General features: G+C 44.3%; 2 protein-coding genes across 2 annotated transcripts in view; one reads left to right on the forward strand and one right to left on the reverse strand.

Annotated features, from left to right (window-relative positions):
* Nucleotides 1–336: 336 nt before the first annotated feature.
* Nucleotides 337–13,478, reverse strand: LOC143285765 (E3 ubiquitin-protein ligase TRIM9-like). Its single transcript, XM_076593183.1, has 9 exons — nt 13,340–13,478; nt 12,068–12,133; nt 11,041–11,190; nt 8,984–9,531; nt 8,054–8,149; nt 5,430–5,728; nt 3,411–3,532; nt 2,383–2,687; nt 337–1,067 (listed from the first exon to the last, which is right to left on the reverse strand). The coding sequence occupies exons 2-9, from the start codon at nt 12,111–12,113 to the stop codon at nt 765–767; spliced, it is 1,869 nt and encodes a 622-aa protein (XP_076449298.1). The 5' UTR covers nt 12,114–12,133; nt 13,340–13,478; the 3' UTR covers nt 337–764.
* Nucleotides 13,479–13,590: 112 nt separating this feature from the next.
* Nucleotides 13,591–17,031, forward strand: part of LOC143285766 (glutamyl-tRNA(Gln) amidotransferase subunit B, mitochondrial-like) — a 15,703-nt gene continuing 12,262 nt past the window's right edge. The window contains exons 1-3 of the mRNA XM_076593184.1: nt 13,591–13,743; nt 15,497–15,647; nt 16,877–16,990. Coding sequence (XP_076449299.1) covers nt 13,610–13,743; nt 15,497–15,647; nt 16,877–16,990 — 399 coding nt within the window. The 5' untranslated portion in view covers nt 13,591–13,609. The remainder of the gene's footprint in view (nt 13,744–15,496; nt 15,648–16,876; nt 16,991–17,031) is intronic.

A 17,031-nucleotide genomic window follows, 5' to 3' on the forward strand; every position in this document is an offset into this window, starting at 1 on the left:
GAATAAGATCTGCACAGAATGGCGGAAATCATTGCATCCACTTCAGCTTTTTATGCCTATAAAAGCTTGCATGCATAAATCGACTTCAACATAATCATCTCTCAGTACGGAAAAAGGGGGATAGGGAGTGGGAGACTGGGAGGAAGGGGCAGGGGGTAGGTGGGAGGGGGGATGGGGGGGGGGGAGGGACAGGGGGAGGGGGGGGGATATCAGAATTTTGCATCTCATAGATTTGTGCAAAGCCATCTTTAAGAGACAAGGAAAAAGAAAAGTTAATATGTATTTCAACAATGGGTTGCAAGGGTAAAAGAGAAAGCATGCTTCAAGCAGAGAACTGTAAGGGTGAGTGGGGTTACAGGGACTTGGTTGAGGGCAAAGGAAGGTGTGGAGGCACGATACAACAGATTGAAATAACAGAGGGGTGGGGGTGTAAGGTGGGGGTGGGGGAGAGAGAGAGAGAGTGAAGTAATTCAGGTCCAGTTGTTTTCTCTCTCTCTTTCTCCCTCTCTCCCCTCTCAATCTCCTCTCTTTCTCTGTCTCTCTTTCCTCTTTCTGCACTCTCTCTTCCTCTCTTTCTCTCTCCTTCCTCTCCCTCGCTCTGTTCCTCAGCTAGAACTCGAAGTTTACCATTGGTGAGATTTTTGTATATGCGACCGTTTTCAAACCCCCACCCCCATCCCAACCCCATTACGGAAGCCATATTCCATCTTTGGGGATATTTCCATCGCCTTCCAACCCCTTATTTTCACGAAACATAGTAGACTCTACACATTGGATGATGACGGAAACTGCATCTTGACTCGCTGGCTGACGGTGAACACGGGGAACAGCCGGGACCTGAATCCAGGCTCCGGCAGCACTGCCTTGCCCAGCAGGCAGCGGCTCCACCCAGACAGCGACAGCAGATAGGAGAAGATCACTCCACTGTCCCCGGCCATGGTGACGCACACGGTGACCGACACGGGCAGCTGGTCCAGCGACAGCAGCGACTCCATCTTGCCGTCCCGACAGAATGCCAGACACCCGTTGGAGCACACGATGCCTGCCGATGTGGCCGTCAGTCCCACCTGTAGGCGACAGTGCACAAGGGTTTAAAGATCAGTGGAGTGATGGCCTAGAGGTAACGTGTCCGCCTAGGAAGCAAGAGAATCTGAGCGCACTGGTTCGAATCATGGCTCAACCGCCGATATTTTCTCCCCCTCCACTAGACCTTGAGTGGTGGTCTGGACGCTAGTCATTCAGATGAGACGATAAACCGAGGTCCCGTGTGTAGCATGTACTTAGCACACGTAAAAGAAACCACGGCAACAAAACGGTTGTTCCTGGTAAAATTCTGTAGAAAAATCCACTTCGATAGGAAAAACAAATAATACTGCACGCAGGAAAAAATGCAAAAAAATGGGTGGCGCTGTAGTGTAGCGACACGCTCTCCCTGGGGAGAGCAGCCCGAATTTCACACAGAGAAATCTGTTGTGATAAAAAGAAATACAAATACAAACAAATCCTTACTGGCCGAAACTGTATCCCATTGGGGTCTGGGTTTCCAATATCTCGCACTTTTTTTTTCCAAAGTTTGACTGGAAAATCAGTACACTGAGATGAGAAAAGGTCCCCTGTGCAGCACGCACTTGGAGCACTGAAAAAGAACTCATGTCTTTGGGAGTGTTACGCCGATTTCCTGATCAGGTGCCAGCATCTCTTGGGCCTGCTTGAGACATGGATGCATTATGATAGGAAACCACTTCCCCCTCATTTGTCATTTTCAGTCAAAAACCATTTAACTTAGAAGTGGTGTGGTGGCATTGCGGTAATGCGTCCACCTGGGAAGCACAGAGAATCTGACCTCACTGGATCAAATCCAATACTCACCACCATTAGAAATTACCCCAATCTGCTAAACCTTGAGTGGTGCTCCAGACTTTATCATTTGGATGAGACGATACACTGAGGTTCTGTATACAGCATACAGCATGCAATTAGTGCATAGTAAAAAGCCCACAGCAAATAAAAGTTTGTCCCTGGAAAAATTCTGAAGAAAAATCCAATCAAATACATTTGTGTACGGACTCAGTGATGAAGGAAACAAATGAGCACCTAAAGGTAACTCTCAATCGGCCTTACCCAGGTCAGCAGCCTGTTGTGCAAATGACAGCTACAACCCAACCATAGTGTATATAGCCAACCAGGCTCCTACAACATATCTCATCAAAGTAAAGTTCAGTCAAAAGACTCATTGTGTTTGTAAAGGACTGAAAGTTGTGTCTCTGACTGACGACAGGTGATAAGTAAATTATCAGCAATGAAATAAAGAAACCGGCAAGGGAAACCATCATCAGTAATGAAATAAAGAAAGCAACAAAAGAAACCAAAGGCGAAGCTGACCTGATCTTTGGAGCTGAGGGTGTCGTGAGCGACGCCCACCCCAAACAGGTAGCCAGAGTTGATGTTGCCGATCTTGCTGGTGTTCTTCTCCACCGTCACCGTCCACTGCGCAGACTGCGTCAGGAACTCGGCATTGAACGTCGTGGAGTTGAAGCCCCAGGAAATCAGGGTTCGGTTCCCTGCACGAGGAGACGGGGACGGGCTTTGCGACTCCAGGCTCGAGGACGAGTCACTTTTGCCAGGGGAGGTAAGCATCATGGATCGAATGGTCGGAGTGATGACCACGCATTTCTCGGTGGCGTCCCCTGAAAAATGCCCGGTGAACTCAATGCTCCATGCAGTACAAGCGGTATCAAAGCAAAATGAAAAATAATAAGCAAACAATCATCCTTCTTCTTCTTCTTCTGCATTTGCGGGCTGCAACTCCCAAATTCACTCGCATATATGAGTGAGCTTTTATGTGCACGACTGTTTTTACCTTGCCATATAGGCAGCCATACTCCACTTTGGAGGTTATTTATCCAGTGAACTGCAATGCTTCATTCTTTAGGTCTGTTGCTTTTTCTGTTTGGAATTCAATCTCTGAGGACATCAGACAAATATGTTCTCTTACTCTCTTCAAAAGAGTAGTAAAAACATTCTTTAAGATGTTAGCTAAAGCCATGCACCCCCACACCCCACCCCCATACAATGTGTTCTGTTTAAGTGAGTGGGTGTGTGCGAGTGCTTGTGAGTGAGTGTGTGTGTCGGTATGTGTGTAACTGTATGTGTGTGTGTGTGTGTGTGTGTGAAAGTGTGTGTGTTTATGCGAGTGACTGAAAGGGTATGCGAGAGAGGGCGAGAGAGAGATTGCCAGTGTGTGAGTGTGTGTGTGTGTGCGCGCATACACGAGCTTGAGTGACTCCACACGAATTAACATCAGAAACAGAAAAGAGATAATGAAAAAAGACAACACACAAAAAACAACAACAACAACAAAAAAAAAAAGATGGGACTTTCCTTTTTTTTTCATATTTTCTCATACATACCTGCTACTTTCTGCAGAAGGTCAAAGGCAGAAGCTCTGAACTCGGTGAGAGAGTACCGCATCTTGGACAGCGCCTCCCGGTCTCCACACAGGTGTTTGTGAGTGGAGGCCAGCTCCGCGTGTCTGGTGAACACAGTGATGAATCCTTCGCACTTACACATTATCATTTCTATCATTATCGTTATCAAAATCTATTATTATCATTATGATTATTTTTATTTTCATTATCATTATCATCAATACTGTTATTGTTGTTGCTGTTGCTGATACTTACAGAGCACTGATGCTGGGTCAGAGACCACTCTTACCAAGTTCTGAGTGTTTTACAAAGTCACATTTACAGAACGGGCTGCCTGGGGAGAGTCAACAGAGAGCTGCCATCTGGCGATCATCATTTATTCCCTGCGTCATTCAGTCAGGCTTCAGTAAAGCACACACACTCACACACGTATGTATACTGGAATATCAGAATGAATTTTACAGTGAAATTTTGCCAGGGATAACCCTTTTGTTGCCGTGGGTTATTTTATGTATGAGTGCTGACATCATATGTATGTTATACATAACAGATGAATCATTTTGGGTTCATGTGTAACCTAGAGCAGTGGCCTAGGAAACCATAGAATCTGAGCATCAGGATGGAATCCTACACTTGCCAGTATTTTCTCCCCATCCGCTAGATTTTGAATGGAGGTCTGGACGCTAGTCATTTGAATGAGACAGTAAACCAAGGTCCCGAGGGCATAAAAAAAAAAAATTAAAAATTAAAAAAAAAAAAGGGTCCCAAGGGCAGCATGCACTTAGCACACATATAGGAAGAAACCCATGGCAGCAAAAGGGTTGTCCGTGGCCAAACTCTGAAGTAAAATCAAGTCTAATAATATACTTGTGTATGTGTGTCCATGACTGAAGCCTGACCAAATGACACAGGAAACAAATGATGAGCACCTAAAGGCAGCTATCAGTTGGCTCTACCCAGGTAGGAAACCTGTTGTGCAAATGAGTCCGTGTTTATAAAGCGCATAGAACTGGGTCTTTACCCGAGGATTGGTACTATATAAAAATAAGTATAAAAAACCCAAAAAAAAACAAATGTATCAATGTTTCGAAATGAAAGAACAAGGAGAGTTAAGGATTAAACAACAATAAAGAGTGGTAACTCTCTCCATTTACAAGGAACACAACTTCAAGTAAATGCTGCTCATGCAATCGATTCAGCTGGCACACAGGTAAATAGAAGGTACACTGGAACAAAAGCAGACACTTCCTCAAAAGGAAGCTCTGGGCTTGTCCTTATACCACTCATTTGACATGTGCACACAGCAGCAGCAGCAAAGACAGAAGAATTGTGCAAACACAAATCGGCTTTTTATTCCAGACTGGCACAGCCTTTTTAATCCCCAATATGCTACACAGAATATACGGACATTACAGAACAAACATGGACGCCTCAATGGATTTTTTTTTTAAAACTCAAATGAAAGATCAGTGAGGCTAGGAGAGTAAATGATCAAACAACAATAAACTTAAAAAGAGTGGTAACTCACTCCATTTACATGGTACACAACTTCCAGTCAATGCTGCTTATGCTACCGATTCATGTTCCAAACCACCACCACCACCACCACTGCTAGTGCCTGAACCCCCTTTGTGTGTATCGCACGCAGAAGATCAAATACACATGATAAAGATCATGTAATCCATGTCAGCTTAGGCGCCCCCCCCCCCCCCCTACTCCTCCCTCCCCCCCCCAGCCCCCTCCAGAAAGGGCGCATGGCTGCCTAAATGGTGGGCTAAATAAAAACGGTCATGCATGTAAAATGTGTGTATGTGTGCATGCCTGAAACTGGATTGAATGACATAGGAAATGAATGATGAGCTCCCAATGGCAGCTGTCAGTTGGCTCTACCCAGGTGGGCAGCCCCGAGTTTGTTAAGCGCTTATAGCTTGGTCTCTGACCGAAGATAGGCGCTATATAGTATCCACATCATTCATTCATATATTATCATCCACCACTCACTGCGTCTCCAGTTCGGTGACCTGTGAACCGAGGGGCGGGGCCTCCCCACAGCACTGCAGGACATGCCGGCGCCGGTCCTCTTGCAGCAGGTCCTTGCAGCGCAGCATCAGGTTGTGCAGCTGCTGCGACTGGCTGGCGATGACGGCGGCGTGCGTGTTGCATGCGGCCAGCCGGGCGGAGTGCAGGGACTGCAGGTGGCGCAGGGCAGCCGCCTTGTGGGTGCTGAGGATGGAGGTCACGTCCTGGATCATGCGGTCGTACTGCAGCACCACCTTCTCCTGGCTGCTCGTGTGCACGCTCTGAAAGGGGCACGCAGTGTGTGTGGAGTGCAGCTGCACTGTATGACAGTCAAGTTGTGTCCGACCATGACCATCGTAAATGGCAGCGGAGGCAACTGCTGTCTCTAGCTATCTGGGCTAGAAATTGCTTAAAGTGGAGAGTGTCTTACCCAGGTCCAACATGTCTGACTATGACCACCAAATCAGCAGCAGTGGCAGCAACTGCTGTCTCCGACTATCTGCACCCAAGTTTGCTTACAGTGGAGAGTGTCTTGCCCAAGTCAGTTGTGTTCGACTATTACCATTAGAACAGTAAGTGGAGGCAACTGCTGTCTCTGACTATCTGGGCTATAATCTGATTTAAGTGGAGAGTGTCTTGCCCAATTCAGTCATGTTTGACTATGACCATTAGAACAGCAATGAGGGCAACTGCTGTCTCAGACTATCTGGGCTAGAATTTGAATATATTGTGGAGAGTGGCTTACCCAAGTCAGTTGTGTCTGGCTAAGTGGCTTACCCATGTCAGTCGTGTCTGACTATGACCACCAGAAAAGTAATGGAGGCAACTGCTGTCTCTGACTATCTGGGCTAGAATTTGGTTAAAGGGGAGAGTGTCTCTTGCCCAATTCAGTCATGTTTGACTATGACCATTAGAACAGCAATGAGGGCAACTGCTGTCTCTGACTATCTGGGCTAGAATTTGGTTAAAGTAGAGAGTGTCTTGCCCCAGTCAGTCATATCTGACTATGACCACCAGAACAGCAAGCTGAGGCAACTGCTGTCCCCCACTGTCTGGGTTAGAATTTGATTACAGTGGAGACTGTCTTGTCTATGGTTCAACCCTGCTCTCTTTGCCAAGAGGGCAGTTGGCATGGGCATGGTCTCCAAAGACCAACTAGCCCCCAAGGCTGCAGTGTCAGTGCAATCTTGTCTCCTAGTTTGAGAGTCATTGTAGTTGTTCAAGTGTATAAATCGGTGTAACAGACTCAAACTACCCCCTCACTGGATTTTACCCCAAGGTTATTCTGGGTTAGCCTCAAATGACCCCCCAGGTTATTTGTGGCTAGACAGAATGACATCCCATAGTTGGAAATGACCATTGTTCTATGGGTCTGTTACAAAAAGGAAAGGGTGTTGTTCTGGGGTAGCCTTTAATAACCCCCCCAATCCCCACTCCATCACAACTTTAAAGTAAAGTTAGAGGTTAAAAGTCACAAAGCCTTTCAAGGCCATCATATATATATATGTATCAAGGGCTCTGAATAGGAAGGTGGGGCTTTATCCTTTCCTTTCACCTCCCCAAACCAAGGTCAGGTACACAAAATCATGCTGATATGGGGGCCTCGAACCCTGACAACTGATGAACTGGCTGTGGATCAGAAGTCCAATGCTAACCCAGTCTGCCATGGGGCCTCCAAGTACACCTGCACAAACTGGAATTCACTGCCTTTTTTTTCTGCTCCATCATCTGCACTGTTTCACTACCATTACTCCCACACCACTCATTGCGAATCCCCCCCCTGCTGAATACACAGCCACACCTGGGTTAGTTAGTATGTCACAGCCCCAGTGTAGGCAGAGAACCATCTACTAAGTCCCCTACTGATGACAATAATCGCTTCGTTGTGGGAGGCTGGGTGGGAGTAATGCCACTGAAACAGTGCAGATGACAAAGCAGTCACAATACCACTTGCTATCACTAATTTTGTGCACACAGAAATTTTGATTTGTGTATATGCATAATCAATAAACATATTTCACATTCAGGCACTTATCCAACTGTTTGACAGCAAAACAAACACAGCCACCATTTACTCTTTTCCAGTGTTAGTGATGATCCAAATATCAACAGCAAAGCCAGAGTCTACATCTTGTTCATACGATACAGAGTTTGAACTCAGAGCAACTGCATTATGTTCAAAATGAATTTTACAAAAGGAAATTTTCTATCTAAAATTACGTTTAAATAACATACTTACCGTGACCCAACTAGTGCAGACTCCAGCAGGGGTCTGACATTCCTGCCTGTGCAAACTACTATCCGCCTATGCGGAGAAAACGAAACTACGGCCGATAACCTCCCGGAAGTAGGTAACCTTCCTTTTGTCCCGCTGGCAAGCGCCCTCTTTTTCCGGCAGCCATTATGACTCCTGTCCTGTGCTCTCCATACGGCTAAGTTTTTTTCGTATTTTCTGTCTGTCTGTCGAGTCTCTGGCGTTCTTGTTTTTTGTCAAATTTTGTCTCAAACCAGGTCACATAATTATATGGTTCGATTGGCTTAAATTTATGAGAGTAATATAAAAGACAAAATCCCCAAGAAACGCATGACTCCATCCATGTACTCACATCAATTTCTTGAATCAGTTGCTCTGTCATCAGTCGTCTCTCTTCTGTGACAGTGATCATGGATTCCAGACGATTTCTGTATCCCCCAAGTGACTCCTGCCATCAATTAGCACACTTTACACACATTCATGTTCTCTTTGGACCAACACATTTGTACATGTATGCAAGAACACACACACACACACACACACACACACACGCACACACACACACACAGTCACAGACACACACACACACACTCTCTAATTTACATATATTTGCGCACATGATTCAATGCTTGACTGAATGATACAGGAAACAAATTATCAGTATCTAGAGGCTCTAATCAGGTAGGCAGCTTGTTGTGCAAATGACCCTCTATGTTTGTAAAGCACTTAGAAACTGGTCTCTTATCTAAGATAGATGCTATTTAGACCATGAAAACAGGAAATTATTTGGGCAAGTATTTAATTATAGAGAAGAATGTCTTGCCCAAGTTACATCCCCACTCTCTCAGCCAAGAGGGCTTTAACCCCTTCAAGTCAACTGAGTCGACAGCCTCAGCTGGTTCCCCTGCCATACTGATGTGGAGACATGCAGAAAATATACTGAAACTGAATGGTTTTTCCTCCAAATTGACATGTGGGGACACAGCTGGAAATACTGTATAAGATAGCCCATTTCATTCAGTTTATAAAATGCATATATATATATAACATACATATATAATATGTAGGAACATGTACAGCATTTCAATGAAGTGGATTTTGAAGCCTGGGCAATGCTTGGGTGCAGGGCTGAATGAGTTAATAATAATGATAAAAATAGCAACAGTCACAGTCACAGACACAAACACACACAGACACACAAACACACACAGACACAACCACTTCCACTCACACACAAGCACACACCCACACACACAAACACACCCACCCACACCCCCCCTACCTTCACTTGTGCCCAGGCAGTGTCCAGGTCCAGGATCTTGTGCCCTGCATGGCGCCCCGTGCCCTCGCAGACACACAGGTGGCACACCAGCACCTGGCAGCCCCAGCAGTAGATGCTGGTGGCCTCCCCTGCATGGTCCCCGCAGCGGCCGGCCGGCTCCCGCGCATCACACTCGCCCTTCATTGGCCGTGACAGGCGGTGCTGCTGCAGCGAGCCTCTCTTGGGGTGGTAGCTGTCCAGGCACTTCTGGCAGTACAGCACTGAGCACTGGTGGCAATACCACGCTGCGCCCTCCTTCCCCTCCTCGCAGATCCCACAAGGGAACTCTTCCGAGGCTTCCTCGGCAAATACAGGCAGCTCGATGTTGGAGAGGTCAAGGCTGGTGGGAGGGGTGGCGGAGAGGTCCAGGCTCTTGCTCTTGGAAATGGTGGAGCTCTGCAGCTCCTGGAAGCGGAAGACGATGTTCTCCAGCGCCAGGTTCCGCGGCAGCTTGTCCACGCGGTCCTCGGACATGCTGTGCTGGTTGCGGCAGGACGGGCACTCCAAGCCTGCGGGCAAACCCCAACCCAAAGGATGTCAATGCTGTTCAAAAGTTATTCGTTTTAACAGAGCTGCCGTTACTACTCCTGTTATGATGAAAACCTTCTTCAACTAAAACCATGGATTACAACTTTTTTTTCTTTTTTTTTTTCCTGCACAGAATCAGAAGCTGTTTGTCTCAATGGATACTACCAGTATCTGACCAAATGTTATCAGTATTATCATATTCATTTTTTTGTTTGTTTTGTTTTCATTGTGTGCATTTTTTTCTCTTCTCCTAAATGTGTGTTAAAAATGAAAAACAAAACAAAACAAGACTATATAAAAAAAAAAAAAAAGAGAGTAATAAGACATTCAAGAATGGACAAATATACGATGTGCACACCAGATCATAACCACAGCAACACACACAGAAACACCAAGCTTGAATAATAACACATTCTCAGGGAAACAATGAAGCATGGTCCAGTCAGTTATAATAATAATATACATAAATTCATATAGCACCCTTTCTCTCTAGGAGCTCATGTGCTTTGCATGAAAGAAAAAGTTACAAATTACATGAACCACTCATGACTGCTCTCTCACTCCCTTTCTCTCCACCCCCTCTCTCTCTCCACCCACTCTTCTCTCATACCTCATACATGCAAGGGGAGTTAGCATGCATGGGGTGGTGTTGTAGAAGTAAGAAAGAGAGAGTGCTTACTAACAGGTTTTGACAAGATGACTTTTCAGTGAACAGCTAAAGACAAAGTCGGATGAATAGATCTGATGCGGAAGATTGTTCCTGATATGAGAAGCAGCTAAGAGGAAAGAGTGTTCAATGTGATTCTTGTACTGACACAAGGAATTTTCAGAATGTGACAGTCTGAGGAAAAGTGGAAAGTTCTTGAGGGAGCACTGATGATATCAGAAAGACAGGTAGGTGCAGTGGATTTTTGTTTGTTTGCAGTTACTGTCAATAAGTGCCATGTTAGTATGTTCACATTCAAATTGGCATTCACTCAACTCGTTTAGCATTAGTTTACAAGATACTACATTCTACTGTGGCTACAAACAGAAAATTGGATAGACCTCTTGATAAAAGCAACAAGGGAGAAAGCACTCTTTCTGTAATAGGGTTCTATTCCAAATAAGCTGGCAACTCTGAGGAATGCTGGGAAAGTCTTGAACTGCTAAGCAGAGGTGCAAGCCTGCAAATAATGTGCAAAACAGTAATAAGACATTTCAGAATGGATAGATATAAGATGTGCGCAGCAGATCATAGCCATAACTTTACAAATAATGTAGGAAATGTGTAAAAGAGTAACACGACATTCCACAATGGATAGATGATGTGCGCAACAAATCATAATCATAACTATGTCTCTCTCTCTCTCTCCATATATATATATATATTGTAGGAAATGTGTAAAAGAGTAAAAAGACATTCAAGAATGGATAGTATAAGATATACACAACAGATCATATTCAGAAGTAAATAATTCATATATATACCTGTAGGTGGTAAGACTTACCCTCTTTGCTGGCCTTGGTGCGTGAGATGAGAATGTCGGCCAGGCACTTCTTGCAGACGCTGTGCGAGCAGGGCAGCATGAGGGGGTCAGCGTACAGCTCCAGACACACCGGACATGTCAGGTCCTCCTCCATCCGCAGGTACGACAGGTCTGTTGGGGGACAGAGGGTCTGACTGGTCACATGGCTGCTGTGACTGTAGGGTTTGAGTGTTGGGTTCAGGCCTCAGAGTTTTCTGAGTTCGATCCCCGAGTTTCCGCACACCTGGTGGTTTAACTTCATGGGTGGAAATTTTTTGCCATTTCCAAGTCAAAATTAAGTGAACACCTGCTATTGACTGGGACATTTTTTCCCATCTCCCAGGTCAACATATCTGAAGATCTGCTAGTGCCTGGGAGATTTTTCCCCATCTCCCAGGTCAAGATATGTGCAGACCTGCTAGTTCCTGGACCCGCTTTGTATGTATACATACAATCGCAGAAGATCAAATACCCACATTAAAGATCCTGTAATCCATGTCAGCATTCCGAGGGTTATTGACACAAGAACATGCCCAGCATGCACACCTCCAAAATGGAGTATGACTGCCTAAATGGCAGGGTAAAACCTGTCATACATGTGCAAGCCCACTCTACAGTATATATGTGAATGTGGAAAATGCAACAGATACTCATCTCCAATGGCATAGACAAAGTGTTGTCCAAAGCGACATTCATAACACTGAACAAGTTTGGCAATTTCTGAGTCAGAGTGACAATAAACTGAATAATTACAAAGAAAAAGACTTCTGAGATGAACCTTCTTAAAATGTATGACAACTAAACAATCAACTTTTTATTCAGTTAATTAGTTCAGATATTAACACTAACACAGTGAAATCACACAACTAACCAGAACACACACACACACACACACACACACACAAAGATAAACATAGTTGAAAGATGTAACACACACACACACACACACACACACACATTACTGGAACTATAAAAATTAATAATCCTAAAAACTGAGCAAACTCATCACCTTCAGATGCTGCCTTGACATGGGGAGGAGGATTGTGCCCTGACATTGCTGACAGCCCCAATGACACTGGAATAATAATTTCGTACATGCATCAGTTTAGTGATAACATCACAACCATAATTATAAATTATAAATATAGTAATATTCTTCACAAATTATGTAATCCAATCTTTAGGCACCATTTTTATAACAAAGTTATATCATGATCAGACAAAGAACACTCAATTAAAAAAGATATCCATTATATTTTATTAGATTTGTCAACTCAATACGTGTTGAGTGTCACTGTGTGTGTGTGTGTGTGTGTGTGTGTGTGTGTGTGTGTGTGTGTGTGTCGATCTGTGTGTGTCTGTGTGTGTGTGTGTGTTGTTCAACTTGTTGCTGTTGCTCTATTCCATAATTTATGTCTTTTCACTAAGAGTGAAGTTTGACTGGGGAAAAAATCAGAGGGGGATAACGGGGCTGGAGGAGCACTTGGGTATGTTTGCTTGGTGAGTGAATGTGTGTGTGTGTGTGTGTGTGTGTGTGTGTGTGTGTGTGTGTGTGTGTGTGTGTGTGTGTGCATGTGAGTGAGTGAGTGAGTGTGTGTGTGTGTGTGTGTGTGTGTGTGTGTGTGTGTGTGTTTGTGCGCGCGCGCGCGATGTAATGAACAGGATATGGGAAAAGTGGCCTGTGTATATATCTATTATGCTCTGTGTGTGTGTGTGTGTGTGTGTAAACACGGGTGTGGGAGTGGTGGAGGAGCACGACACTCCTAGTCCTATTGCATATATATATATATTTTCAGATCTCCTGTCAAACCAATCTTTTTTTTTTTTTTTTTTTTTCCAACTAAACCATCAAACTTGTAATAAATATACACATATGCTTTTCACACGGTAATATCTTCATTTCAAAATGTCCCTTACACTATTACTAACAAAATGATTAATGAGACGAAAGCCAGTAAAGGTTGCACCGACCCAGCATGATACATGAGACATGCAGTCGTCCAGGTGACAGTTAAAAATAAACGAGATGAAAAACTGGGTTAAAAACCGATGGCATGTTTGATGCGAATGTATGTTGCTGAATATAAACTCAGGACCAGCACTGCATTCATCAATGAGTACAAAACATGGTGCTAGCACTCGGTAATTTTCGCAGTGTGCTGACAACATCCGCACTCGTCTGCTGTCACTGTCGATGTCAACTGTACCTTTCCGAAAGCACTCCAAACATTCAGTTTACAATGCATTCCCAAAATATCAAGATTAAAAGTAGTTTAAATACCTGGGGCACACACTGCTTGCAATAATTCCTTTTTGATTTAATCAACACTCTGAAGAGAAACGCTGAGCAACGCAAATCTCTGCAAACACTTTCCTGGTTAATGAAGGATCTGTTGTTTAATCAGTGCACTCCATTATGTTTTCGTATTGTTTCCGGTGGTACAAGAGAGGTAACTCCTGTTTGGTTCTGAGGCTCTGTGTTTGAAGAGTAGCCCCCCACTTTTAATTTATTTCTCCAGAGTTAACCCCCATTCACGCAGCAGAGGACAAAATGGCAACAATGGGATGGAACCGACTGTATTTGAACAACTTGAAAAATATGTGTAAATGTGGTAACACATTGCATCGATCATATCTTGAAACGTACATGAGACATATTCGTCGGCTGTCCAAAAAGACATCCAGGTATTTGTCACTTGTTTTGTGACGCGCAAGTAACTGTTTCTGCCAATTGTCAGGTGCTATCTTTCTGAAGTATCAGAACTGACAGTGAAAATGATTTATCAAAAGCAGTGGTAATACAGACTATACCCAGATACATGTAATCTCTCACAGATATATAGGGATAAGAAGGATGAACCGATATTTACTCTCTCTCTCTCTCTCTCTCTCTCTCTCTCTCTCTCAGTAAAACAGTGTCACACACACACACACACACACACACACACACACACATCAAGATTACGCATATATATATATCAAGATTACGCATGCATGCACACACACACATGCATGCATGCACACACACATGCATACACACATGCATGCACACACACATGGATGCGCACACACACATTCACACACACACACATTCACACACTTCTTTTTCCATCATGCCCACACACACATCTCTTTTCCTTTTCTATGACAGAAGATCAGGACTTGGAATTTCAAAATCACGGATACACAGTTCTGTTTATGCACTTCATTTAGGTTTAGGTCTTTTGGTGTTGTTTTGTTTTTAATAAAATTGATTTACTTACAATTTACTTACATTTTTGCTGTCTCTTTGGCTCTGTGAGTCCGTCTTTTCTTTCTCCTTCTTCTTCTGTCTTTACAGGCTGTAGCTCCCACAGTCACATTCACTCATATTCAAATGGATGATAATACATGTGATGTAGACCATTTTTACCCTGTATCTTGACACCCATACTCAACGGGTGCAATAGCCGAGTGGTTAAAGCGTTACACTTTCAATCTGAGGGTCCCAGGTTTGAATCTTGGTGACGGCGCCTGGCGGGTAAAGGGTGGAGATATTTCTGATCTCCTGGGTCAACATATGTGCAGACGTGCTAGTGCCTGAACCCCCTTCATGTGTATACACAAGCAGAAGATCAAATACGCACGTTAAAGATCCTGTAATCCATTTCAGCATTCGGTGGGTTATGGAAACAAGAACTTACCCACCATGCACACCCCCCGAAAGCGGAGTATGGCAGCCAACATGGCGGGTTATAAAAAAAACCCGGTCATACACATAAAAGCCCACTCGTGTACATATGAGTGAACGTGGGAGTTGCAGCCCACAAATGCAGAAGAAAAAAAGATGACACCCATACTCCATTTTCAGGGATATATATATATATATATATATATATATATATATATATATGCTGGATATGATCTTGCTTCTAAAACCCACCTAACACCAACATGGGTAACAGGATCTTTAATGAGAGTATCTGTTCTTCTGCATGGGTATACACACAAAGGGGGTTCAGGCATTAGCAGGTCAGTGGCACATCTGTTGACTTGGAAGGTTGGAAAAATCCCAACCCTTAACCCACCAGGCGCTGCAACCATGATTTGAACCCAGAACACTCAGAATGAAAGTCCAGTGCTTTAACCACTTGTCTGTTGTGCCTGTCTTCTTTCTCATTCTATCACCATCTTTTTCCATCATGCCCCCACCACTCGTCTAATATCAGTTACAGTGGAAAGACATTAAAGAACAAATGAACACACACACACACACACATAAACACACATGTACATATATGTGGGAGTATGTGGATCTCTTTTTTTGTGTGTGTGTGTAAGGTGGTGGGGGCAGGTTCTTTATACTATTATAGACAGACAGATAGATAGATCGATAGATAGTAGATAGATAGATAGACAGAGAGACAGATAGACAAAGATTTTGTTGTTGTTTTTACAGAAAGTGTGAGTGGCAGAGCCGGGTAGGCCTGGAGGTACATGCACAGATCAGCAGCAGCAGCAAACTGTTCTCTGGTGCAGCCACCAGGTATGGTGCACCTGTCAACACACAGGTAGCCTTCTTTGATGCTGCTCTTCCTGGCACCCTACCTGTAAGTTCTGTGCAAGTGTGTGTGTGTGTGGTGTGTGTGTGTGTGTGTGTGTGTGTGTGTGTGTGTGTGTTGATGTGGGGGTGAGTATGTGTGTATGAGTGTGTGAACAGTACACATACACACTGTACCAGCACACGTGCTTGCGTGCACACACACACACACACACACACACACACACACACACACACAATGTATTCCCACCCCCACATCAGTACTGTACGCACATACACACACTGTACCAGTACACACACACACACACACACACACACACACACACACACACATGTATGCAAGATTTTCATGGGTATGCACAGTTAAACATTTGACAGTGGTTTCAGTATTGTATTATTGTATTACTGTTAGAACAGATTTGCCTGTAGAGAGCATGTTGCTACAATGCAGGGCAACTCTTTTTTTGATTTCCCTGCTTGCAAATATATATATATATGTGTGTGTGTGTGTGTGTGTGTGTATGTTTGTACAGATTTTTTTTCTACAAAAGTTTGCCAAAGACAATTCTTTTCTTTCCATTTTTTTTTTTTTTAATGTGCATTAAGTGCATGCTACACACAGGACATCTGTGTTTCATCTGAATGACTAGCATCTAGACCACCACCCAATGTCTAGTGGAGGGGGAGAAAATGCTGTCAAGAGTGGGACTTGTTCCTATGCACTCAGATTCTTTCGCTCCCTGGGTGGGTTTGTTACCGCCACCAGACCACTACTCAGCTGTGTATATCTGTATGGGGAAAAAATACTGGAATGTGTGTGATATTGCTTTTGTATGATATGGCAGTGGTTTCTGAGGCACGGATTTGAACCTGCTGAGGACCAGGAAAACAGAACAAAGAAAAGGCGGCAATACAAGGGCATCCAGGAGTCATGACCTGGGTACGTTCCGGCCCCCTTAGAGTGTAAGGAGTTCAGGGCTGAAACACTTGACTGAGGGGGCCTTCTTCTCTGAAGACCTTGTACTGTCCAGCTCTTATCACTGGCAGTGGTTTCTGTATTGTATGTTCTATTATCAGTGCTGCAGCCTTTGGGGGCTAGTTGGCCTTTGGTAACCATCCCAACACCGACTATCCTAAAGCGCTCTCGGCCAGGAGAGTGGGGATGTAAACTGGACAAGACACTCTCCACTATACTCAAATTTTAACCCTGATAGTCAGGACAACAGTTGCCTCCTTTGCTGTTCTGGTGATCATAGTTTGGACATGTTGTGTTTTCAGGTGCTGAACAAGGCGTGTGTGGAGGCCGGGGTGTTGACAGCTCTGGCGCTTGGCTGTCAGATCAGTCCTGTGTCAGTCTTTGACCGAAAACACTACTTCTATGCTGACATGCCGGTACTGTGTTGGATTTTGTGAAACTGTGGGCGTGAGGGTGG

The sequence above is a fragment of the Babylonia areolata genome, chromosome 9 (assembly GCF_041734735.1).
Source record: "Babylonia areolata isolate BAREFJ2019XMU chromosome 9, ASM4173473v1, whole genome shotgun sequence".
Taxonomy (NCBI): Eukaryota; Metazoa; Mollusca; class Gastropoda; order Neogastropoda; family Buccinidae; genus Babylonia; species Babylonia areolata.